At 45.9% G+C, this 27396-nt stretch overlaps 1 protein-coding gene across 1 annotated transcript in view; it reads left to right on the forward strand.

The window, feature by feature from the left end:
* The window catches only part of SLC45A1 (solute carrier family 45 member 1), a 46984-nt gene extending 20267 nt beyond the window's left edge, over positions 1-26717 (forward strand). Inside the window, exons 6-9 of the mRNA XM_030537799.1 lie at positions 1193-1346; positions 2891-3067; positions 7592-7797; positions 24284-26717. Coding sequence (XP_030393659.1) covers positions 1193-1346; positions 2891-3067; positions 7592-7797; positions 24284-24550 — 804 coding nt within the window. The 3' untranslated portion in view covers positions 24551-26717. The remainder of the gene's footprint in view (positions 1-1192; positions 1347-2890; positions 3068-7591; positions 7798-24283) is intronic.
* Positions 26718-27396: the final 679 nt, after the last annotated feature.

Consider the following 27396-nt stretch of genomic DNA (forward strand, 5'->3'; position numbering starts at 1 on the left):
CTCTCTGCCAGGGAATAATGTGGGCTTTTTCCCACTCCTCAGACAATATCACACAAAGTGTAGAGGCAAATTATCTGCACTGGCATTTCTTAGGTTAATAATGTTAGCACAATTGTTTCACGGCCCATGAAATGATAACCAAAGTAATGGTGGGTGGAGGTGTGTTTTGCTGTGACCATCCCCTCAAGAAGATTACTACCCATGTTCTCATCAGGGAAAGTGAGATTTTCCAGCTCCTGGGAAAAGGCTTTCCCCAAACCTGGTGGTTTCTGCAGGAGGAATCTGCAGGAGGCCAGGGACCTCTGTATGCTGGTACATAACGGGAGCAGAAATGAGGGAACTGTCCTGTTATGTATGTTTATTTTGCTATCTTTTGACTCAGTTATACATTTTGTGTTTTGAAACATGTTTAACATAGATACTTTTTTGCCATCATATTTCTGTTTTCAGGCTTGTGAATGAGCTCATTTTGTGTAGGGGAACGCATTTGGCAGCCCTTTGTAAACATGAGCCAACCTCAGCCAAAAATAGCCTGAGGTTAGCAGGTGCAACACCCATGTAAATCTTTTGGCAAAATTCAGGAGTGAAATAAATGGTGGTGTAAATTACATGCTAGGTGTAAGTTGGTCTTAAAAGGTGCAGGAAGGAATAGGAAGTACTTTAACATGCACCAACTAGACATTCAGTAGCTGTGCAAATGAGTGGAATTTACCACTATGAGTAAAATCCTAGCTTTCCTGCCTTCAGTGGGGCCAGGATTTCACTCCATGTGTGTAGAGAATGGTAGGAAAAGCAACTAACATGAGCGTGTAAATTAAAGGAGGTCCTTTTGTCTGCACCACCCCTAGTATTCCTGCAGCCAGATGCAGCCCTGTTATGAGTACAGCTCCTATTCACTTCAATTGGATTCATGTCCACTTATGTCAGTACTAAATTTGGTTCCCAAAGAAATCCAGAAGAGTGAAAGATACTTGTTTCAAATCCACTGAAAGCCAGAACAGTGCACAGAACACTACTTTGCATTTTATGATTAACTTATTTACTCCATTGCTTGCATCCCCATTGAATCTAGACTCATCTGTATTCTCAATGTTTACTTTTTATGGCAACACTCTCGGTGACCACAAAGAAATGTAATATAACACAGCTTTGTTTTTATGTTGTTTTCTGATTTGGAGTTCTTATGGTGCAGGTTGCTAATATTTTGCTGAATGGTGTGAAGTATGAGAGTGAGTTGAACGGACCAGGTGAGATGTCTGAGCAATCACTTTCCATGAAACTTCTTTGTTCAGCCATCTGCCACATGCCCAAGACTCTGCGTAATCTCTGCATCAACCACTTCCTAGGTAAACCTGCACAGTATCATGTTGTTTTCACCATGAAAGTAATCATATTTTCCTTCAGAAGAAAATAGTTTAAGAATCAGTTTAGATTAATATTTTAAAGTGTTTGATCTATTGTGGTTGTCCCTTGCTTAGGACTACTGACTAACTGGGTCCTAATTTTCTCCACGGACGTGACTGATAGTATTCCAAACTCCAGAATATCTCTTATGTTTTTTCTATAACTAGATTATTTTCTGCCAGAAATGAAGAATGCACATTTATTTTTACCATGAAAATAATTCCTTGTTTATATCAGCACTAAGGAAACCTTCCTCTTATTAGGTGTTGAGTATATATACTGGGACACAAGAAACTGAAGTAGGAGCAGAATTTATAAATTGAAATTTTTATCATTAAAAATTAGCCTCCTTTGACATTGTCCTCTGGTACTGGACTTCTTATTGAATGAGTTTTTATCTGCTAAGAGGCCTCTAAGGGCATTTCTAGATGAAACTCACTGCGCAGTAAACTGGCGTGTTAATCTTCAGAGCTCCAGTGTGCCATCCACTAACTGTCCATTCTCTAGGGAACTCTTCATATGGACCCCGGGCACAGACTGTTAATGTGCAGTATGCTGGAGCTCTGTAGATTTATACCTCATCTTACAGTGTATGTTCATTTAGACATGTGGTAAGGATAATGATGGGTGATACTTTCTTTTATTTGTGCCAGGGACACTCTCATGTGAGTCGACACAGGGTTCAACTCTCATTCTACTCTTGTTCCATGTGTACATGAGGCTCCCTAAGAAAGATTGTAAGAGACATAGGCTGTGGTGTTTTCAGTATTCTGATGGCAGTCAGCTCTACACTACCATCACCTTCCATCTATTAATGCAGTGGCCAAGTGACTGTCAAAGGCTTGATGGGTCAGGCTCAGTCTAAAGAAGACTGAGTTAATATTAATAAGTTGGCAGAAGGAACCAAGATGAACTGTTGCATCAGCATCCTTGAGTGAGGGAGTACAGCCACCATTTATAACATGCATTCGCTGCTATGGAATTTTATTGAACCAGAGGATGCTGCTGGAGTCCCAGGTAGTCGCCATAACTAAAAGCACTTTTCCCATCTGTTTTTGGAAAGATCAGTGCAGCCATCTCTCTCAGCCCTTATTACACTAATCCATGTCTTTGTCATCTCAAGACTAGACCACTATGATGTGCTCTATGTGAAAGCTACATCTTGAATCCACTCAGAAACTAAAGCTAGTTTAGAATTCTGTAACCCGTTTGTAGTTTCTCTTGCTCTGATCAGTGCTCTGACCAGTGCAGTCTGCCTTTGGGGATTCCAGGTGGTGTTCAAGGGGTAGGTTTTAACCTTTAAAATGCTTTGACTTTGATGCAGATTACGGTATAGTATAGAGCGAGAGAGTGTATTATAGAATGTTACACAGTTTGTTTACTGCTGGGACTTCTAAAATATGCAAGAGCACCCAGAGTTTGGAGTGGGAGCTTAAAGATGCCATTCAAATTTAAATAAATAAACATTGCTTCTGGCTTCTTCTAGGTTGGCTCTCGTTTGAGGGAATGTTGCTGTTCTACACAGACTTCATGGGAGAAGTGGTGTTTCAAGGCAATCCTAAAGCCCCTCACAACTCTGATGACTATCAAAAATACAATGCTGGGGTCACCATGGGCTGTTGGGGAATGTGTATCTATGCATTCAGTGCTGCATTCTATTCAGGTATTAAGTAGAGCTTTCTCCCATACTGCTGAGAGAAGAACAAACTGCCTCTGAAAAGCTGCTTCTGCAGTATAGAATATTGTTTTGGGCATGGCATTTATATTGCAGATTAGTGTACTATTTGAAGGTTTTTCTGCCCTAAAATCTTTTTTTTTAAATTAGCAGTTCTTGTCTGTCTATATACTATCTCTGTTAGTTAATACTTGTTAGCATTGACAGCACAGAAACCCAACAGTCTATTGTGACAGTCTAGTCACAATAAAAAAGTTGCCATTGTATACTACTGTTCATAAAGTAATCCACAGCTTCACAAGGCTCTTGTGAGGTAGGTGAACTGAGGTATGGGGGAGTTTCACACTTCATAGCTTGTGTAAGCTGAGCATTTTGCACGCACCAAGGGTTCCTTGCCTCCCTCAATTTTCCCACATAAGCTCCCTGTATGCTACCGTCCCACCTGTCTCTACTGCAAGGACTTCCTGTAACTCCCCTGCGGCTGCTAAGGATTCTGTGTGCCCTGCATTCAAACACCCATACACCCTGTGTACAGGGAGCATTCATCCCTCTTTCCCTATGCACAGGGAGCATTCATCCTTCCGCCCACATGCACAGAGACGCAGTCCCACATGCAAAGTAGGAAATGTGGTTATGAAATTACTGTAATGTGTGTACACACCTGATTGAAAAGCTGTACTGTGTAGTTATCAAATGTTTCCTGCCAAACTGGGAGGACATTAATAGTGGGGTTCCACAGAGGTCTGTCCTGGGTCCAGTACTATTCAATATTTTCATTAATGACTTAGATAATGAAGTGGAGAGTATACTTATAAAATCTGAAGGTGACATGAAGCTGGGAGTTGTTGCAAACAATTTGGAGGACAAGATTAAAATTCAAAATGACCATGAGAAATTGGGGAACTAGTCTGAAATCATCAAGATTGAATTCAGTATAACAAGTGCAAACTACTGCACTTAGGAACAGGGCTGCCCGGAGGTGGGGGGGGGGGAAGTGGGACAATTTGCGCTGGGCCCCACAGGGGCCCCACGAGCTGCTCCAGGTTTTCAGTGGCACTTTGGCAGCGGGCCCTTCACTCGCTCTGGGTCTTCAGCGGAGGGTCCTTCAGTGCAGTGGAAGCCTCAGAGCAAGTGAAGGTCCTGCCGCTGAAGTGCTGCCAAAGCCTTGGAGCGCCACCCCTTGAGTATAAGCACCGCCGCAAGCGGTGGGGAAAAAAAAAAAGCCACTATCGGCAGCAGCTCTACTGCCACCGCTTCATTCTTTGGCGGCAGTTCGCTGGCGGGTCCTTCCTCTGAGAGGGACCCGCCGTTGAATTGCCGCCAAGAGCCAGCCTTGCCCTAGGCCCCCTGAATCCTCTGGGTGGCCCTGCTTAGAAAAGAAATATCAAATGCACAAATATAAAATTGGGAATAACCGTCTAGACGGCAGTGCTGCAGAAAAGAAACTGGGAGTTACAGTAGGTTACAAGTTTAATATGAGCCAACTGTGTGGTACAGTTGTGAAATAAGCTAATATAATTGTGGGGTGCATTAACAGGAGTACCTTATGTAAGACTGAGGGGGAACCTAATAGTCTTCAAATATGTAAAGAGGATGGTGGTCAATTGTTCTCAATGTCCATTGAACCTAGAGCAAGAAATGTAATCAGTTAAATCTGCCGCAAGGGAGATTCAGGGTAGATATTAGTAAAACCTTTTTAACCATAAAGGATAGTTAAGTGTTGGAATGCGTTACTAAGGAAGGAATGGAATTCCTATCATTAGAGGTTTTTAAGGACACGTTAGACAACTACCTCTCAGAGATGGTGTAGGTATGCTTGGTTCTGCCTCAGCACAGGGGGGTGGACTGGATGACCTCTTGTGGTCCCTTCCAGCCCTACATTTATACGATTCTATGTATTGGGAGGATAGACAGAGATGAGTTAGGACTATTGTTATGCTGGAAGACATTAATGGTACCATCAATCAACTGTTTGATCTAAAACAATTGCAGGGGGGCTTAAAATTGTGGCTGTACTAAAGAGCTGGTAGGGTTTCATGTGGCCCCATTCCCTTCTTTCAGCTTCCTGATTTTCCCAAAAACCAGTAATGTTCTGGCCATTGATACCTTGAATATTTCCTGAAATTGAATAGCTGATTAAGTTAATGTTTCCCCTCTTGGGGTTTGCTTTGTTTCGCCCAAACAAACCTCTTTACTGGCCCACCCACAGCACAATCAGTCCTTCCCTAGCTAGCAGGGTTTCACAAATCAGTCCATCTGCCCATCCAAGGCTCCCATTGTCCTTCTAGCCCTCAGAAAATCTCCCAGCGTTTCCTGCTCTTTCTAGGGTTCTCTCGTAGACTTTCTACCTGGCTATGGGGAGAACTCCACTCCAGATCATATCCTGACCTTGAATCCTATTTTGGGACCGGCTCTGTTCAATATCTTCATCAACGACTTAGATGTTGGCATAGAAAGTACGCTTATTAAGTTTGCAGACGATACCAAACTGGGAGGGATTGCAACTGCTTTGAAGGACAGGGTCAAAATTCAAAATGATCTGGACAAATTGGAGAAATGGTCTGAGATAAACCGGATGAAGTTCAATAAAGACAAATGCAAAGTGCTCCACTTAGGAAGAAACAATCAGTTTCACACATACAGAATGGGAAGAGACTGTCTAGGAAGGAGTATGGCAGAAAGAGATCTAGGGGTCATAGTGGACCACAAGCTAAATATGAGTCAACAGTGCGATATTGTTGCAAAAAAAGCAAACATGATTCTGGGCTGCATTAACAGGTGTGTTGTAAACAAGACACGAGAAGTCATTCTTCCGCTCTACTCTGCGCTGGTTAGGCCTCAACTGGAGTACTGTGTCCAGTTCTGGGCACCGCATTTCAAGAAAGATGTGGAGAAATTGGAGAGCGTCCAGAGAAGAGCAACAAGAATTATTAAAGGTCTTGACAACATGACCTATGAAGGAAGGCTGAAAGAATTGGGTTTATTTAGCTTGGAAAAGAGAAGACTGAGAGGGGACATGATAGCAGTTTTCAGGTATCTAAAAGGGTCTCATCAGGAGGAGGGAGAAAACTTGTTCACCTTAGCCTCTGATGATAGAACAAGAAGCAATGGGCTTAAACTGCAGCAAGGGAGATTTAGGTTGGACATTAGGAAAAAGTTCCTAACTGTCAGGGTAGTTAAACACTGGAATAAATTGCCTAGGGAGGTTGTGGAATCTCTATCTCTGGAGATATTTAAGAGTAGGTTAGATAAATGTCTATCAGGGATGGTCTAGACAGTATTTGGTCCTGCCATGAGGGCAGTGGACTGGACATGGTGACCTCTCGAGGTCCCTTCCAGTCCTAGAATCTATGAATCTGTGAATCTCACCTAAACTAAGTCTAGGCAACCCCTGCTTTTTTAAAAGCAGGTGAACTTCAATCTGTATTTCTCTGAGCCTAGGCCTGTGATCTCATCTTGTTTACATGCTTCCTATGGTCAAAGTTTCATCTACCATTTCTGTCCCGTGCATCAGGGGAAAACCAGGCACAGGTGGTGCTGTGTCCATACTCTCTTAAAAGGGCCTGCCCACTCTGTGACGTTGAGTAAGGGTAATCTAGCCCTATAAATTACTTACCATGTGAAATATGTATATTTTTTGGTTACTCACCTGCATGGAAAGCCAAACACACTTTGGGACAGCTTTCCTATATGCTCAGTCCCATTAAATAAGAGAATTGATCTGTATATCACTTATTACAAATAGCAATAGTCCTACATAAAACATTTCCAATTAAGTGCTATTCATGATACTAATTCCTCTCAAATAAATCTCTTAAAGCCCAATTCTGCCAACCTTTTTCAAACTGAGGAGTGATAGCACTTTACCCCACAAGAAGTGCCACTGATTTCAACAGGACTACTTGCAAAGTAATGCATTACTCAGCATGAAGAAAGATGGTGGAATCTGGCCCTTATTTATCAATCACTTCTCCACTAAATATCTTACATTTCATTCATAGTCCTGTTAAAGTTGTATCCATAAACCACAGATTAATAATAGACAGGGTTCAGAAAACATGGGGGGGATATACACCTTAAAAGCCTTAATGTGGGTAAAGCAAAGATAGGCCATTCTTCAGTTCATAATTACTTTCTTAACATGTTCTTTGTGAAAGGTCTTACTCTGCGTGACCTGAAAAGCTGACAGTACCAGAAGCTGATCACTCCAGCCTTATACAGTATCATATATGCTAACTTTACAAGTATTTGGATTAAAGTAGACTTCAAAACAATTGGCAAAAATAAAAATTATGACATCAGATTAAGAAAAAGAAATTTAAAATCTCATAAGTTCCTTTTATTGTTTGTGGAAAGTTATTTCCCATAATTAAATAAACCAATAATTCTAATGCTTTGACAAGGTAAAAGACCAGGGCAACTGGGATGTAGTCATAACAGAAGGTTAAAAAAATAAACAGCATCTGTTTATATATTTCTGTGCAATTTATCCTCTTAAATTCTATTTTACAGCCGCACTAGAAAAGCTGGAAGAATACTTCAGTATTCGCACCCTGTATTTCATAGCATACCTTGCTTTTGGACTTGGTACAGGCCTGGCTACACTCTCCAGAAATATCTATGTGGTTTTATCTCTATGCATAACTTACGGTATTCTGTTTTCAACACTCTGCACACTCCCGTATTCTCTGTTGTGTGATTACTATCAGAGTAAAAAGGTAAGTTTCCTATTACTACATGTTTTTAAACCATAACATGCAGAAGTTTCTACACTACTCACAGCTAAGACAACCTTCTGCCAAGGCAGATCACGTTAAACTATACATTTTTGCTCCTTTTCTTTTTCTGCTGCACATACAGTCAGTTAGAATTAACTTGTTTAAAAATCTCTTTCTACTATGTGGCCAGTCCTGGGTAGAAAGGGAACTGAATCTTCTTCCTCTCTATTGATTTTCCTTTGCCCTTCTCCCCTTCCCAGCCTCTCTAATGCTTACTTCTTTTTCCTTCTCCCTTGCCCTCTCCTGTATATTGCTGAGAAGCTAAAGATTTATTTTAAGTTAGTTTTTCATAGCTCAGTCTGTGCTGGCCAGGACACTATTAATGCTCCTTTACTGGTGTTTGGCAGAATCTGATTGGGAAGCATAAGAACATAAGAACAGCCATACTGGGTCAGACTAATAGTCCATCTAGCCCAGTATCCTGTCTTCCCACAATGGTCGATGCCAGATGCTGCAGGGGGAATGAAAAGAACAGGGCAATCATTGAGTGATCTATCCCCTGTTGTCCAGTTCCAGTTTCTGGCAGTCAGAGAATTTGGGACACCCAGAGCATGAGGTTGCATCCATCACCATCTTGGCTAGCAACCGCTGATGGATTTATCCTCCAGGAACTTGTACTTTTTTTAACCCAATTATACTTTTGGCCTTCTGAACATTGCTTGGCACTGAGTTCCACAGGTTATTGATTCATTGTGTGAAGTACTTCCTTATGTTTGTTTTAAACCTGCTGCCTATTAATTTCATTGGGTTACCCTAGTTCTTGTGTTATAGGAAGGGGTAAATAATACTTCCTTATTCATTCTCTCCTCACCACTTATGATTTTATAGACCTCTATCATATTCCTGCCTCAGTTGTCTCTTTTCTATGCTGTAAAGAAAGCATATCCCAGTCTTTTTAAATCTCTCCTCTTATGAAAGCTGTTCTATACCCCTAATAATTTTGGTTGCCTTTCTCAGTACTTTTTCCAATTCTAATACATCTGTTTTGGGATGGGACAACCAGAACTGCACACAGTATTCAAGGTTTGGGCGTACCATGGTTTTATATAGTGGCGTTAAGAGATATTCTTATTAGCTATCCCTTTCTTGATGATTCCCAACATTCTGTTTGCTTTTTTGACTGCCGCTGCACTTGAGCAGATGTTCTTCTTTGAGTGCTTGCTCATATCCATTCCAGTTAGGTGTGTGTGCGCCGCGTGCACGTTCATTGGAAGATTTTTACCCTAGCAACACTCGGTGGGTTGGCTGGGCGCCCCCTGGAGTGGCGCCGCCATGGCGCCGGATATATACCCCTGCCAACCCAACCACCCCCCAGTTCCTTCTTACCGCCCTTGTCGGTCGTTGGAACAGTGGAGCGCAGCTTAGCTGATCTCCACCTCCCTAGCTACTCATAGTTTTCTTGTTGTTATTGTGTATATAGTTCAAATTTCTATACTTGCTGTTAGTTTATTATTTTCTTTAACACAGTGTATATAGTTAAGAGGGGTTCGGGGATTAGCCCCTTCCGCTCACCTGGTGCCGAGGCCAATGCCCAGTTCACCGGGTTTCAAACTGTGCTCAGCCTGTCACAAGCCGATGCCTACAGGAGATCCTCACAACTCCTGCCTTAAGTGCCTCGGGGAATCCCACCTCGCATATAAGTGCCGCATTTGCAAGGCCTTAAGCCGCGGACCAAAAAGGAGTGGGACTTTCGTCTCAGACAGCTCCTGATGGAGGCAGCTCTTACTCCTCCACCTTCGGCACTGAGCGCTGGACAGTCCGCACCGGGGAGAAGTGCATCTTCGGCACCGGAGCGCACCGGTACCCCTAAGGCCCCTCGGCACCAACCGTGTCCACACCGCAGTCGGAGCACCCGCCTAAGTCGGACCGCCCAGCACCGACAACTTCAGCACCGTCGATTCCGGTCCCTCAAGAGCCATCAAGTCCAGTGCCTGACAGCTCCCCGGCACGTGCCATGGTTGAGCTTACTATTCCCTCCACGCCGGAGACATTCTCTACGGCAAGGGAACTGATTGCACTGACGGAGTCTGCGCTGCCTCAACCCCCGGCACCACCGGTACGGGTTATACAGTCCATAGGCAAGCCTGTCCTACTGAGACTATCCTCTGTCGGCACCACTGAGAGGCACCAATCACGATCGCGGTCCCGACGGCGTTCTCGGTCCCATTGCCGATCCCGGTCCCGACGCCGCTCGCAGTCCCGGTACCGTTCTCCATCTCGGTACCGGTCACACTCGCGGCACCTTTCAGGACCCTGTTCGCCGGCCTGGTACTCTCGGTACCGATCCAGCTCCCGGCACCGCTCCTGGCACCGCACCTCTCGCAGCCGCTCCCAGCGTCGAGCTTCGAGGTCCTGGTCAACTTCCTGGCACCATTCCAGTCGCAGGTCCCGGTCTCGTTCCCGGTACCGGTATAGCGCCCGGTACCGCTCTCTGCTGCAGCGTACAGACAGACTACCCAGGGATGGAGACCATTCTCAGGGGTTTTCAGCTCCTCCTTGGCCGTCTCGCCATGCATCTATGTCATCCCATGCGGACAGTGCTTCCTACGCACAGGACCGTGACTTAGATGACCCCAGCCGTGTCTTCCAAGAGACCCAAGCTCAAGACCAAGGACCTCATCAGTGGTCCTTCTAGACGCCTTGGGCATATCACCAAGCCCAAGGTGGACCTCCACGCTCCGTACTGTCGGAGCACTGGTTGCCAGAGGCTACTGTTAATCGTCCCCCTCCTGCGGGTACGTAGGACGCTCCTATTCAGGCACCAGACCCTCAGGTCCCACCGGAACTGGACGTCGCCCAAGTCCATGAGACAACAGAGGATCCGATTGTCCGTGGCCTTTCCTCTTCCTCTTCTCTAGATGAAGCGGTGGCGGGGACATCCTCCTCGGGTCCTCCTCCAATTGACCTAAGGTCACATCAAGACCTCCTGAGACGGGTGGCCCTGAATATAAACCTCCAGGTGGAGGAGGTTGCGGAGATAGAAGACCCGGTGGTAGATATTTTGTCGACTGACACTCCCACAAGGGTGGCCTTACCATTTATTCGGACAATCCAAGCGAAGGCTGATCCCATCTGGCAGTCTCCAGCATCTATTCCGCCCACGGCTAGGGGAGTTGAGAGGAAGTACATGGTGCCCTCTAAGAGGTACGAGTACCTGTACGTACACCCTCCTCCCTGCTCCCTCGTCGTCCAATCGGTTAACAAAAGGGAGCGCCATGGCCAGCAAGCCCCTGCCCCAGAAGCAAAGGGGGCTAGGCACATGGATTTATTGGGATGTAAAATCTACTCTGCGAGGGACCTCCAACTCAGGGTGGCAAACCAACAAGCCCTGCTTAGCTGCTATAACTATAACACCTGGGCGGCGGTTGAGAAATTCGCAGAGTTAGTCCCCCAAGAATTGCGTCAAGAGTTTGTGGCCCTTTTGGAGGAAGGAAAGAAGGTGGTGAGAACTTCTCTCCAGGCCTCATTAGACGCAGCCGAGTCCGCGGCCAGAACTCTGGCTTCAGGAATTGCCATGAGGCGAATATCATGGCTTCAGGTGTCAGGCCTTCCTCCTGAATTGCAGCATACAATACAAGACTTGCCCTTCGAAGGTCAGGGCCTATTTTTGGAAAAGACTGATCCTAGGCTGCAGAGTCTAAAGGACAATAGGGTGATCATGCGCTCGCTTGGGATGCACATACCGCAGACTCAGCGCAGACCCTTCCGGCCCCAGCCTCAGCACCCTTACTCCCCGCCTAGACAGTGGCAGGATTTCGGCAGGAGGCGTGGCCGAGGCAATCGTAGATAGCAGTCCGGACCCCAAGGGGGTCAGAATAACGGCCCCGCCAAACCACCTGTGAGACTTAAACCAAACCTTTGAAGGTGCGCCCGAGGGCGATGTACCAGTTGTTCAACAGGATGCTTTCCCTTCCTTTTGCAACCGCCTCTCCTTTTTCCTCCCTGCGTGGACTCAACTAACTTCAGATTGTTTGGTCTTAGCACGGTAGAATTTGGATACCGCCTTCAGTTTATTTCCACACAGCCCCTCCCACTCCCCATCCTCGTCCCTCTTCAGGGACCCCTCTCACGAGCAAATCTTCTTGCAGGAGGTACGGTCCCTCCTTGCCATGGGAGCTATAGAGGAGGTACCGGAGGACTTGAGGGGCAAGGGGTTCTACTCCCGCTATTTCCTAATCCCCAAGGCGAAGGGAGGTCTCAGACCAATTCTAGACCTGCGGGGACTCAACGAGTTCTTGATAAAGTTGAAGTTCCGCATGTTATCCCTGGGGACCATCATCCCATCCTTGGATCCTGGAGACTGGTATGCCGCCCTCGATATGAAGGACGCGTATTTTCACATTGCCATTTGTCCTCCGCACAGACGGTACCTCAGGTTTGTGGTCAACCGTCAACATTTCCAATTTACGGTCCTTCCGTTTGGCCTCTCCACAGCCCCAAGAGTGTTCACAAAGTGTATGGCCATAGTTGCCACCTCCCTCCATCATTGATGCATACACGTCTTCCCGTATCTCGACGATTGGCTCATTTGCGGGGCCTCCGAGACCCAAGTAACGTGGCACGTGGCCATCATCAAGTACCTATTCATCCAACTAGGCCTGATGATCAACCTAGAGAAATCTACTCTGGTTCTCACCCAAAGAATAGAGTTCATTGGGGCCATTATGGACTCCAGTTTCGCTTGGGCCTGCTTACCACAGCCGCGGTTTCACGCAATGATATCCATTATACAAGGCTTACAAAAATTCCCAACCACTTTGGCTTGAACTTGTCTCGGCCTCCTGGGTCACATGGCTGCCTGCACATTCGTGACCAAGCACGCCAGGCTACGCCTACGTCCCCTTCAAACTTGGCTCTCCTCAGTGTACCACCCGGGGAGACACAATATAGACAGGATCCTCACGGTTCCCCCGAGACTCCTAGGCTCCCTCGACTGGTGGTTGATACTCTCCCTGGTGTGTGTGCAGGGATGCCATTCCATCCGCCCCAGCCTTCTGTGGCCCTGACGACGGATGCGTCATCTCTCAGCTGGGGTGCTCACCTCGGATATCTTCGCATTCAAGGCCTTTGGTCATCTCAGGAGCTGGCCTTGCACATCAATGTCCGAGAGTTGAGAGCAGTCTGCCTTGCGTGCCAGGCATTTCAACAGCATCTGCAAGGCCATTGTGTCTCAGTGTTCACAGACAACACAACAGCCATGTATTACATAAACAAACAGGGGGCGACGTGGTCCTCCCCCCTTTGTCAGGAAGCCATTCAACTCTGGGACTTTTGTGTAGCCCACACGCTAGACCTGGTAGCGTCCTTTCTCCCAGGGGTTTGGAACACTCTGGCGGATCGACTCAGCAGATCCTTCCGCTCTCACGAGTGGTCAATCCGTCCGGACATTATTCATTCTGTTTTCCGGAAGTGGGGATTTCCCCGCATAGACCTCTTTGCTTCCCGCGAGAACAGGAAATGCCAGATGTTCTGCTCCTCCCAAGGTCTCTCCCTGGGCTCAGTCTCGGACGCTTTCCTGATACTGTGGACGAGCCAACTGTTTTACGCCTTTCCACCATTCCCGCTGGTTCACAGGGTCCTGCTAAAGCTCCACAGGAACAGAGCTTGCTTGATCATAATCGCCCTAGCGTGGCCCAGGCAGCACTGGTACACCATGTTGCTCGACCTATCGATAGCCAGCCCAATTACCCTGCCTCTTCACCTGGACCTCATAACTCAGGACCACAGCAGACTTCACCACCCAGACCTGCAGTCCCTTCACCTCACAGCATGGCTCCTGCGTGGTTGAGCCAGTCAGAGTTATGCTGCTCTGCCTCAGTACAACAAAAACTCCTGGATAGCAGGAAACCTTCCACTCAGTCTACGTATCTGGCCAAGTGGAAGCGTTTCTCCTGCTGGTGCGAAACGCAAAATGTTACTCCCACCGAGGTCTTGATCCCCACCATCCTGGACTACCTCTAGTCTCTCAAACAGCAGGGCCTAGTGGTATCATCATTGAGGGTGCACTTGGCAGCCATTTCTACCTTCCACCCAGAGGAGAGTGGCCGCTCCGTGTTTTCACACCCTATGGTTTCCAGGTTCCTCAAGGGCTTGGAGCGCCTATACGCCCAAGTACGCCGCCCTGTCCCTACCTGGGACCTCAACCTGGTCTTAACCAGACTTATGTCTCCACCATTCGAGCCGTTAGCAACTTGCTTGCTGCTATACCTGTCCTGGAAGACAGTTTTCCTCATAGCCATTACATCGGCCAGACGAGTCTCCGAGCTTTGGGTGCTCACAGTGGACCCACCGTATACTGTGTTTCACAAGGACAGGGTGCAGTTGCGACCACACCCAGCGTTCCTCCCTAAAGTGGTATCGGCCTTCCATATCAATCAGGACATCTTTCTTCTGGTCTTCTTCCCGAAGCCGCACTCATCATGACGGGAGCAACAATTGCACTCCCTAGATGTCCATAGGGCGCTCGCATTTTATATTGAACGGACGAAGCCCTTTCGTAAATCGCCCCAACTCTTTGTCGCAATGGCAGACCGAATGAAGGGCCTACCTGTCTCCTCCCAGAGGATCTCCTCTTGGGTGACGGCATGCATCTGCACTTGTTATGACTTGGCTCATGTTCCCTCGAGCCATCTCACTGCACATTCTACCAGGGCTCAGGCTTCATCTGCTGCCTTTCTGACTCATGTACCAATGCAGGAAATATGTCGCGCAGCTACCTGGTCCTCGGTCCACACCTTTGCTTCGCATTATGCTCTAGTTCAACAGTCAAGAGATGATGCAGCCTTTGGCTCAGCAGTTTTGCATTTTGCTACATCTCACTCCGACCCCACCGCCTAGGTAAGGCTTGGGAATCACCTAACTGGAATGGATATGAGCAAGCACTAGAAGAAGAAAAGATGGTTACTCACCTTTGTAACTGTTGTTCTTCGAGATGTGTTGCTCATATCCATTCCAAACCTGCCCTCCTTCCCCACTGTCGGAGTAGCTGGCAAGAAGGAACTGAGGGGCGGATGGGTCGGCTGGGGTATGTATCCGGCGCCATGGTGGCGCCACTCCAGGGGGCACCCAGCCAATCCACTGAGTGTTGCTAGGGTAAAAATCTTCCGATGAACGTGCACGTGGCGCGCGCACACCTAACTGGAATGGAAATGAGCAACACATCTCGAAGAACAACAGTTACAAAGGTGAGTAACCGTCTTTTTTCAGAGAACTATCCATGATGACTTCAAGATCTCTCTCTTGAGCGGTAACAGCTAATTTAGAGCCCATCATTTTGTATGTATAGTTGGGATTATTTTTTTAATATGCATTCATTAGTTGTCAACATTGAATTTCCAAAGCCACACTGAGAACAGTGGAATGGATGAGCTAGAAATACCACAAGCAGTCAAGATTGAGTTGAGAACTAAGGGTGGGATCGAAAAAGATACATATGCACCTAAATCCCGTTTTTAGGTGCCTGAGTCCCCTTTTTAGAATCATAGAATATTAGAGTTGCAAGAGACCTCAGGAGGTCATCTAGTCAAATCCCCTGCTCAAAGCAGAACCAACACCAACTAAATCATCCCAGCCAAGGCTTTGTCAAGCCGGGCCTTCAAAACCTCTAAAGATGGAGATTCCACCACAATTTAGGCACAATTGTGATTCACAACCTCCTACTCAGCTGCCGCCTAACTTTGTAGGTACCTAAACTTGCTCATTGCATAAGTTTTAGCAGTAAGAGTTCCAGAGGTGCCTATGTTTTTGCTATTGAGCATGCACACTGCTTCCTCACTCTTGGTGCCCAGGTGCATATTTCCTGCCCAAGCTCTGGAATGATTCACAAACTGAAGAAGATGGGTATTAAGATGCATAAGTCATGTGCAGGGCCCAATCTGGTAGGCAGTCTCTTAGAATGCCTACTGGATCAAGCCTCATATGTGAGTTCACACAAAACAGCTGGGGGGGGAGGAGAGGAGGACAATATCCATTCTAACTTGTAATCTAGTGGTTAGGGTATTTACCCAGGATGTGGTCAAATCCCCCTCTGTCTGATGAGAAGAGATTTATTTTTTTGAACACCGGGTAAAGGCCATTTATTTAACATGTAATTTAAAGGGCTATTTTTAGAGGGTTTTTGCTGAGACCCACCCATCCCCTTTTCTGGCACTTAAATAGAGAAGTAAACAGAAAGAAGGAGGGAATAATGGTTTAATTTAAAAAATTTAAGCCAGCAATCTTTGCTTACACTGACTGCTACAGGGGACGGAACAGAAGGAATTTAATACGACCTCAGGGCTTTTTTGCATGCTATGGCTTTCACCCTGAGGAATTACGAACAAGAAGCTTAGTTCTGCCCACACACTTAACACCCAAAGGTATAAGACAGAAATACAGTAACCAGAATATAACCAGAACCCGGCAAGTTTTTTTTATTCTATTAGGGCTCACCTTATCGGAGCACGAACCCCAGGGCCGCAGTGAAGTGAGGAAGGAGGGGCTAAGCACTCTGGTGGCGTCGCTCCTAGTTTGCTGCAACCATCCGGAGTCCGATGTCCGAGCTAGGAGGGTCCCATCTGGGGTGCCAGAAACTGTTACTGAAATGTTGGGTTTGCCTTGCTGAGAGCCAGTGACAGCCAGACAGGGATAAGGAAAGGTTGCTTTATTCTGCAGAAGAAAGAAGAGTGTTGTACGTTGGTACAAAGACTATACTTCATACAAAAGCCAAGAATTTTTTTATACACATTTACACATAGGCTTTGGTTGTGTTAGCATTTGATTGGTGGTTAGCAAACCCTGCACTTCTGCAATCTGCTCAGCAAAAAACGGCTTAGGACCAGCTTCAACTGCCTTAAGACCAATAAGGGAAGACAGTTCAAAAGTTCAGGCTACTGTGTCCGTGAGGTGTTCAGTTTTTTTTAATGGTTGCCAGCTATTATAAGGCTACTAGCTGTTTGGGGATCGCTGCTGACTGTCACACAACTAAAAGTTATAAGGAAGCACCTTATCTGGCTGTTTTGTGTGAACTCGCATGCAGGTTTAAATTAACCTTATCCTGGCAAAAGCAGATGTTCTGAGAGGCCATCTATTGGATTGGGACCCCGCACTCAATCTACTCAGTTGAGCACCTATCTTCTCCTGGATAATTAATCACAGGCAGAGATAGGTGCCTTTTTACAGCCCAGACTTAGGCAACAAATGTCAAGAGTGGAACAGGGCTTGGCATGCATCCTTCTCATAGACATCTCCCATTGGCTAGTGTAGGTGGCTCCCTGCCTAGCAGGGCTGGCTTTGTGGATTGCTTCTATGGTGCCTCTCTCTTCCCATTCATTGTATAGGAGGCTGGGTGCCCAACTCAGGCTTTGTGGACCACAGTGGTGTTCCTGTGACTTTCTAGGTGCCTAAAAGTTAGGAGCATCACAACATCTAAATCCCTTTTGTGGATCTGGGCTACGGAATCTCTAAAAATGTTTTTTTGACACCCTGGCACAATACAGCAAAAGGGAACTACCATGCATGTCTCAACAGAAATACTATTCCTGCAGGTGATATATACTGGCTGGATGGCAACCCTAAATCTCAGGTAAACTTCATTACTGCTGGAGCACTTACTACAGCTGTCAGCAAAAAGTTGCCTAAGCATTTCCATCGTAAATCACTTTGCAGTTACTCATATTTTTTCAAATTTGCATGATTAAGGGTGAATTTTTCCAAGTCTAATTTTTGCCCAAGGAAAAACTTGTTCTATTGTTTGCACAAAAGCAGTTCATTTTTGAGAAAGGGGGGTGACCAATTATTTAAAAAGACCCTAAAATATGTAACTTTTATATGACCAGTTTAGCAATGTTTCGAGGTGAAATATGAAATTTGGTAGTTAATAGCTGTGAGGAAGGAGAAGTGTCTTACAGTGCCCTTGTGAAAATCCATTTGCCTTGTCACCAAGTTGTGAGGGTTTGAAAAGAGTAGCCTGTACGTGCCTGATAGCTTTTGAACAATGGCTGAAATTTTAATGTTGACATTTCCTGACTTTTGAGTGCTTAACTCTGTAACCCTAACATTATTGTGATGCTGTACAATATTCTACATGAACTATATTTGTGACCCTTTCTGCATGCTCATACAGAGGAGAGACAGTGTAAGGATTCCTGGCTCCTCACATCACAGGGAGGAAAGCAGTTTCCACAGGGATGCTACTTTCTCTTTTCCCCTGCACAGGTGATGGGCCAGGATGGGGAATAAAGAGAACCTTGGATATGCAATGTCCTCCAATATGCTAGTCAAGTGAACTGGTGTGCCAGGAAAGTAATCTATACTGTCTGTAGTGCTAGCACAGATTATTTCCTCCCCTAGAGCAAGGGGATACCCAAATTATGATTCTCTGAGTCACAATCAGTTTCCTGGCCTCTGCATTTCCAACCCCAAACATTAAAAAAATAAATCATGAGATTGGCTTTAAAATCATGGGTTTTTTTTAAATAATTAATTTGTGATTATTTTTATTTGCCTTCTGGGTTTTTAGATTCTAGGCTACACTAGGATCACATTTTCAAGATTTTCTCTGCAACCATGAGGACTAGAAACTTCCTTTATATATACACAAAAACTCAGATTCTCGCATATCACTCTTGAAGCTTGGGAAACACTTTTTGTTACAAGACTCCCAATAAAATTGTGAGAGTTGGCAAGATTGTTGTGTGCTTCTGTGGGCAGACAACAGTGCATTGCCTCTTCCTCAGGGCTTGTGGCAAAGCCACAAATGGGCCCTAAATTATTAGACCCTGGTTGCACAACAAAGGATTGTATGCAGGCATACAGGATCACAAAGCACTAAAGTAATGGAGTTCCATTGGGAGAAACTCTATGCCAGGTGACAGGTTTCAGAGTGGAAGCCGTGTTAGTCTGTATCAGCAAAAACAATGAGGAGTCCTTGTGGCATCTTAGAGACTAACACATTTATTTGGGCATAAGCTTTCGTGGTCTAAAACCCACTTCATCAAATGCGTGGAGTGAAAAATACAGTAAGCAGTATATATATTTTCATGTGCTGTAATATAGGTACTGCTTACTGTATTTTTCACTCCACGCATCTGATGAAGTGAGTTTTAGCCTACAAAAGTTTATTCCCAAATAAATTTGTTAGTCTCTAAGGTGCCACAAGGACTCTATGCCAGGTGTAACTCTTTGCAGGATTAGGCCCTGTTTAGTAGTATTAACAGGTCTTGGAACCACTTGCACACTGGATAAACGGACCTACCCTGTTAAAGCTCACACAAATCCTTGGGTCAAATACTCTCAGACAGTTAGAATTTAATCTTAGTAAACTTTCTCCTGCATTAATTTTACAAGTGACATGAACTGAACAGCATACATCTGTATTCACCTCGTTGGATACAAATATTTTTCCAAAAGTCTTAGCATGTTAATAAAGATGCAAACATGATGTAGAAAAAGATGCAAAAATTTAAGGAAAGGGGGGGGATTAGCATCTTACATTAACTCAAGCAGAATGCAATATTAAATAAGGACATTAGACAATTTTACAATTTAAATTATTTTACTCAAAAATAGGTATTTTGTTCTTTTAGAATCCCACTGTTAAATTCTCGTTTCCCCATTTACACTTAAACAATAACTGAGTTAAACATGGGTCGCTATATACAACAGTAACTGAGAAGACATAAAGCCTGTGTTTATTGGCATCATCGGCTAGGGCAATTGTCAAATTCAGATTCCTGGGTAACTGGAATTAAATTAGCTTTTTATACATTATAAATTGTAAATCTTGTTTCTTTTTTGATCTATTCCTATTATTATTACATTAAATATTTCAAACCTTGTTAATATTGACCAGAGACCTTTACAGAATTCATAGCTTTCCTAAGCATCTGTAGAGCAAAAATGACATGATTCTGGTACCTTCTTTGTGAATAAAGGGTTCTGCATAACATCCATGAAAACAGACCAGTCTTATTAATTTAATTCTACTGCTTGTTAGAAAAGACAGGAATGGTAGCACAGAGAGTGGAGCTGTTGGTTTGCAGGTCCAGGAAGGCAGTAAATGCATCAGTTTACATTTGGAAGTTATTTTCTCCACTGCAAGAGTTAAAAACTAGTTTAATTAAATGAAGGCTTAAAATCTGCAAAAAAAATGGATGGCTGTAGCTCCCTCCCACTCAGGGACTTTTCTGCTTGTTACTGTGAGTGAATTTCAGGTAATGAGTATTAACATTATCAGTGATTGTTCTAGTTAATGGGCTAGAAGTGTCTGTTGGAATAGTTGTGTATTTATCCTTCTGTTGTTTAACTAGTAAGTGTTTGGCTGTACATATTGGGCCCAATCTTGCTTCTATTGGTATCAGTGGGACTTTTACAAATCACTTCTATGGTAGCAGGATCAACCCCACATTCAGAATTTCCAATGAGAGCTTTATCACATTAAGAATTCTATTCTCCAATTGATGTTGACCAGAGAGAAACAACTTTTTGTAGCATTAATGGTACTGATATACTTGTATTAAGGGGAGAAAGATTCCCCAGCAGATCAATTCAGGAAATGTTGGAGTTTCAAAAGGTAGAGAAGATCATTTGTCTTTCTGCTGAGCTGTGTTTCCTTTATGCACAACTGCTTTCTCCTATGGCAGGGGTGGGCAAACTACACCCGTGGGCTGGATCCAGCCCCTCAGGGCTTTGGATCCAGCCTGCAGGATTACCCCTCATGGCACTGCGGGCCCTACAACGCTCTCAGAGGCGGCCCTCGGGCAGGGGGGCAGAGGGTTCCACGTGCGTTGCCCTTGCCTCCAGGCACCAACCACACGGCTCCCATTGGCCAGGAATGGGGAACCCTGGCCAATGGGAGCTTTCGGGGAGGTACCAGGAGGCACAGCAAGGCCAGCACACACAGAGCCCTCCAACCCCTCTCCCCCAGGGGCTGCAGCGCTTCCTGGAGTGGCTCAGGGCCGGAACCAGGGCGGGCAGGAAGGGAGCCTGCCCTGGCCCTGGTTTGCACTGCTGCTACCCTGGTGCTGCTTAGCCAGAGCTTGAACCCCTCCTGCACCCTGCCCCACAACTCGCTGCCCTAAGCCCCCTGCCTGCACCTTGCACCCTTCCTGCAACCCCACTCCCTTCCCTGAGTCCCCTCGTACACCCTGCACCCCTCCTACATCCCAACCCCTTGCCCTGAGCCCCCTTCTGCACCCCACACCCCTCCTGCACCCCAACCCTCTGCCCTGAGCCCCCTCATATACCCCGCATCTCTCCTCTGCCTCAGTGCCTTGCCCTGAGCCCCTTCCTGCACACCGCACCCCGTCCCACACCTCACACTCTCTCCTGCACCCCAACCTCCTGTCCCGGCCCTGCATACAATTTCCCCACTCAGATGTGGCCCTCGGCCCAAAAAGTTTGCCCACCCCTGTCCTATGGCATTGCCTTGGTGTTCCGGCATTAAGGGAATATTCCAGAGAAGAGATTAGTTTGCTAATTAGGGCTGTTGATTAATCACAGTTAACTCACGCAATTAATCACAATTAATTTTTTGAGTTAATTACACTGGTAAACAATAGAATACCAATTGAAATGTATTAAATATTTTTGGGTGTTTTTCTCCATTTTCAAATATATCAATTTCAACTGCAACACAGAATACAAAGTGTTCAGTGCACACTTTATATTATTTTTATTACAAACATTTGCACTGTAAAAATGATACCAGAAATTGTATTTTTCAATTCACCTCATACAATCAAAAAGTATCAGGATTGGAAGGGACCTCAAGAGGTCATCTAGTCCAACTCCCTGCTCAAAGCAGGACCCCAATCCCCTACTAAATCATCCCCGCCACGGCTTTGTCAATCCGGGCCTTAAAAACCTCTAAGGAAGGCAATTCCACCACCTCCCTAGATAACCCATTCCAGTGCTTCACCCCCTCCCAGTGAAAAAGTTTTTCCTACTATCCAACCTAAATCTCTCTCACTGCAACTTGAGACCATTACTTCTTGTTCTGTCATCTGCTACCACTGAGAACAGTCTAGATCCATCCTCTTTGGAACCCCCTTTCTGGTAGTTGAAAGCAGCTATCAAATCCCTCCTCGTTCTTCTCTTCTGCAGATTAAATAATTCTCGTTCCTTCAGCCTCTCCTCATAAATCATGTGCTCCAGCCCCCTAGTCATTTTTGTTGCCCTCCGCTGGACTCTTTCCAATTTTTCCACATCCTTCTTGTAGTGTGGGACCCAAAACTGGACACACTACTCCAGATGAGGTCTTATACAAGTACTGTAGTGCAGTCTCTTTATCATGAAAGTCCAACGTACAAATATAGGGTTTTTTGTTACATAACTGCACTCAACACCAAAACAATGTAAAACTTTAGAGCCTGCATGCCCACTCAGTCCTACTTCTTGTTCAGCCAATCGCAAAGAGAAACCAGTTTGTTTACATTTATGGGAGATAATCCTGCCCACTTCTTAAGTACAATGTCACCTGAAAGTGAGAACAGGCATTCACACGGCACTGTTGTAGCTGGCATCACAAGATACTTACGTGCGAGATGTGCTAAAGATTCACACGCCTCTTCATGCTTCAGCCATTGTTCCAGAGGACATGTTTCCATGCTGATGACGCTTGTTAAAAAAATAATGCATGAATTAAATTTGTGACTGAACTCCTTGGGGAAGAATTGTATGCCTTCTGATCTGTTTTACCCGCATTCTGCTATATATTTAATGTTATAGCATTCTTGGCTGATGACCCAGCACATGTTGTTCATTTTAAGAACACTTTCACTGCAAATTTGACAAAATGCAGAGAAGATACCAATGGGAAATTTCTAAAGATAGCTACAGTATTTGACCCAAGATTTAAGAATCTGAAGTGCCTTCTAAAATCTGAGAGGGATGAGGTGTAGAACATGCTTTCAGAAGTCTTAAAAGAGCAACACTCTGATGCAGAAACTACAGAACACAAACCACCAAAAAAGAAAATCAACCTTTTGCTGGTGGCATCTGACTCAGATGATGAAAATGAACATGCATCGATGCACACTGCTTTGGATAGTTATCGAGCAGAACCTGTTATTAGCATGGACACATGTCCTCTGAAACGGTGGTTGAAGCATCAAGGGACATATGAATTTTTAGCACATCTGGCATGTAAGTATCTTGCGACGCCAGCTACAACAGTGCCATGCAAATGCCTGTTCTCACTTTCAGGTGATGTAAATAAAAAACAGGCAGCATTACCTTCTGCAAATGTAAACAAACTTGTTTGTCTGAGCAATTGGCTGAACAAGAAGTAGGACTGAGTAGACTTGTATGCTCTAAAGTTTTACATTGTTTTATTTTTCAATGCAGGGTTGTTTTTTTACATAATTCTACATTTGTAAGTTCAATTTCATGATAAAGAGATTGTACTAGAGTACTTGTATTAGGTGAATTGAAAAATACTATGTCCTGTTTATTAGTGCAAATATTAGTAATAAAAAATAAATATAAAGTGAAACTGTAAACTTTGGATTGTGTTGTAACTGAAATCAATATATTTGAAAATGTAGAAAACATCCAAAAATATTTAAATAAATGTTATTCTATTATTAACAGCTAATCACAATTTTTTTTAAATCACTTGACAGCCCTAGTGCTAATGTGATGAAGTACTTAACTCAGTACAGTTTACAGATTCCCTCAAACCAGTGGTTTTCAACCTGCGGTCCTTGGACCCATGAGGGTCTGCAGACCCTAAGATTTCCAAACGGGGCCACACCTCTATTTGAAAAAAATTAGGGCTCCTCAAATGAAAAAAGATTGAAACATGGCTGCCCGGAGTGGGGGGGGGGGGAAGTGGGGCAATTTGCCTCAGGCCCCAGGCCTCGCAGGGACCCCCCGAGCCCCGGCGGCGGTCCGGGTCTTCAGCAGTATGGGGCCCTTCAGTGCTGCCGAAGATGCGGCATGACTGAACGGTCCCCTGCTGCGGAAATGCCCCACGAGCCCTGGCCTGGCAGCGGTCCGGGTCTTCGGCGGCATTTCGGCGGTGGGGAGCCCTTCAGTGCTGCCGAAGATGCGGAGCGACTGAAGGCACCCCGCCGCCAAAATGCCGCCAAAGACCCGGACTGCCGCTGGGTGAGTAAAAGCGCCGCAGCTCCCCTGCTTTGCCCCAGGCCCCCTGAATCCTCTGGGCAGCCCTGGGTTAAAAACCACTGCTTCAAACCACTACTGCATTCTCAACAATACTGATGTAAATCAAGCAACTATTGGGGACAGTAATTCCCTACAATGCTAGGTTTGGAAAATCAATGTGTCCGCCTCTGTTAAATGAAGGGGATGCTGCATATGGATGTTCATTATTGGAAGTCTCATCTTGCGGGTTTGCCTTTAGCATATTGTTTTACCGTGTTAACAATTTGCATATTTTGCTCTGGTTTGTTAAACTACTCTCTATTTCTTTCCCTTTGAACAGTTTGCAGGATCGACTCAGGATGGTACCAAGAGGGGAATGGGCGTGGATATCTCTCTTCTGAGCTGCCAGTATTTCCTAGCTCAGCTGCTTGTTTCGATAGTGATGGGACCCATAACTGCAGTGGTGGGCAGCGCTAATGGGGTGATGTATTTTGCCAGCCTCACGTCTTTCATTGGCTGTTTGTTTTCCTCGCTGTGTGTCACGTATGAGATCCCCGCCGCCGAGGCGGTGGCCGAGGAGCAGCAGCCCTTGGTGCTGAGCGCATGAGGGCGGGATCCGCCGGTGGAGGGGCCGGGCCGGGCCAGACCCGTTGCTCGCTACAATAAAAGGAACTCAGACAAGCGGCCCTCCTGATTGCTCCAGGCAGCAGGTGCCGCGTGCCCCACAGGAGGCTGCCTCGGTCCCCGGGGCACTGCCCTCGGCTGCAGGGCAGGAGCAGCGGGGCGCGGCTGTCACGACGGATTAGCGCCTCCTATTGGGCAACTGCCCGGATTACTCGCTGGTAGCCAATGGACTCCGAGAGTGTTGTGACATCACCTCTGATTGGCTCTGAGATTGCATGCCCTCCCTCAAAGGGGGCGGGGTGCCAGACTTGACTGACTGTAGTGCTCTGTCTATCCACTCCACCCCCCCATTGTGCTGGTCGATAGCAGCTGCCCCCGCCCCCAGAGGCCATATCCGGGCTTCTCTCGCAGCGCTCCGCAGGCACTGGTGTCGAGTGAGTCTGCGGGAGCCTGGAGAGTGGGGCTGAGCTGCTGGGTCCCTCCGCCTGCCAGGGGCATGGGGCACCCTGGGCCGTGGGGCAGGGGTGGGTCTTAAGAATTCATGCAAAGTCATGAACAAAGGCTTGGTGGTGCGACTGGTATATGGAGGATCGCAACAGAAAACCTGTTGTCTTTTAAAATAACCAAATAATTTGCGTTGAAAAACATGTTGAGTTACCTAGAAGTTTTTCAACTGGTTTGTGACGTGCTCCAACCAATCCAGTGTTTGATTCTCTTACTGTTCAAACCAACAAGCTTTTCATTACGGCTGGTGGGGAGTGGGGCTAGTAGCCCACCTGTTCTAAATACTTGCTGTCCCCTGCTCGTTTGTTCTTTGCAGCCACTATACAACAGTAGGGTTTGTGGCACAGCCACCAAAGGCAAGCCAGAGAGCTACATGTCCTCCGTGATCATTTTTCATGAACAGATGTGCTGAAGAAAAGAGCACATACCTGTCATAATAGATTTCAATGTGCATAGAAGTCTAGCCAAATATTCCAAAGGCTTCAGGGAAAAGTAACCTGCTCTTAGACCGCAACAGTAGATTATTTTTTATGATGGAATCAAAGTCTGTACTCTGCCATGACATAGCTGTAAGACTATCTCAATGTATTTACATTATTTAAGCCAGTTTTGCTCTACCACCATTAAGGGTCTTCAGTAAAGAAGGCTATGCATTCTGCACTAGCTGTGATTGAGGGATGCAGAAACTAGGGGTTTGTTAGTGCAACATGGTGTATGTGCAACACTTAACAAGCCCTGCCTGCCCTTACCGATGTGTACCATGGTATTCTCTATCAGCACCTGAAAGAGGCAAAAGACCATCAATAAATCCCCTGCTACTCCCAGCAACAGAGCAAGGGGCCACCCCATTGCAACAAGTCCCTGAAATACTGCATGGAATACACCCTGGAGGGGGCTGGGATCTTGTGAACAGAGCCTCTTGAGCCGGTGGAGACACCGTACAGCAGTCCCAGGCAGAGAGAAAGTTGGGTCTTGCCCATGTGATACTCCCCTCCCTGGGGTAAAGACCTTGCCCTGGCTCCAGGCCTCCCTCCCTGCCCTCAGGAGAAGGTAGTTTATCAAGGCCATATGTCCATAACTCTAGCTTTAAAACTCTAGAGCACATGGAAGGTGGAGCCCTGACTCAGTTGACAGAGATGAGAATCTGAGAGTTGTAGTTTGAAAACCCCAAGGGAATCACGGGAGCTTAGTTGCAAGACCTGCCTCACCTCTTCCACACACCCCCCGCCCCAGATCAGAAGAGATGTTGATTCTTACCCTCTTATGAGCCTCTGCACACCTCCCCCATCCCTATTGTCTAAGGGGATCCTAGGAATTGAAGTTTACAAGCATATTCTCCCCACCCCCAAAACCAAAACACTTCCCAGGGGATCGGGAGCTATGGTCTGGGATTTAGGTAACGTTCAACCTCCTAGAACCACAAGTGAGATCATCTGTGTAAATTATTTCAGGTCACTGTTCCTGATGGAATGCTGTTAGCATACTGGGGCAAGTAGCTTCCAGTAACTGTTTCTGGTCAGACACTATTACAGTGAGTACCAGGACAAATAACTTTCTGTTCGTGGTTCTAGTTCAGGGGTCAGCGGCAACCTTTCAGAAGTGATGTGATGAGTCTTCATTTATTCACTCTAATTTAAGGTTTCACGTGCCAGTAAAACATTTAAACATTTTTAGAAGGTCTCTTTCTATAAGTCTATAATATATAACTAAACTATTGCTATATGTAAAGTAAATAAGGCTTTAAAATGTTTAAGAAGCTTCATTGAAAATTAAAATGCAGAGCCCCCTGGACCAGTGGCCAGGACCCAGGCAGTGTGAGTGCCACTGAAAATCAGCTCAAGTGCTGCCTTTGGCACACGTGCCATAGGTTGCCTACCCCTGTTCTAGTTGAATACCATTAGAGCTTTTACTAGGGTAACAACTTCCGCTCGCTGTTTCCCAATCCTTAGGCCAGTAGGAAAGGAAGTGGGGATTGCAGTGACAGACTGTGCCCTGAGTGGGTGGTGCTACTATTAGGCAAAGATTGTAGGAGGAGGTGGTGCCCGCACTGGCACTGGGAGACACTGATTTCACAGTGAGAGGGTGAAGACAAAAGATTAATATGGTGCTGCCTGCCATGCTCTGACAGGCCCTGTTGCATCATGGACATTGTAGTCCCATCCTGGGTGTTCCAGTCCCCACCCTGTTGTGCCTTGTGACCTGTCGGGTGATCTCCAGTGGGGGTATTGGGTTATTTTGGGTTTTGCAGATTCCAGCCCAGAGTCGCTCCCTGGAGTGTTGCCTTAACCCCGCCCTCAGCTGCAGCCTGCCTCTCCTCCCCCCAGG

The sequence above is a fragment of the Gopherus evgoodei genome, chromosome 18, assembly GCF_007399415.2.
Source record: "Gopherus evgoodei ecotype Sinaloan lineage chromosome 18, rGopEvg1_v1.p, whole genome shotgun sequence".
NCBI classification, from domain to species: domain Eukaryota; kingdom Metazoa; phylum Chordata; order Testudines; family Testudinidae; genus Gopherus; species Gopherus evgoodei.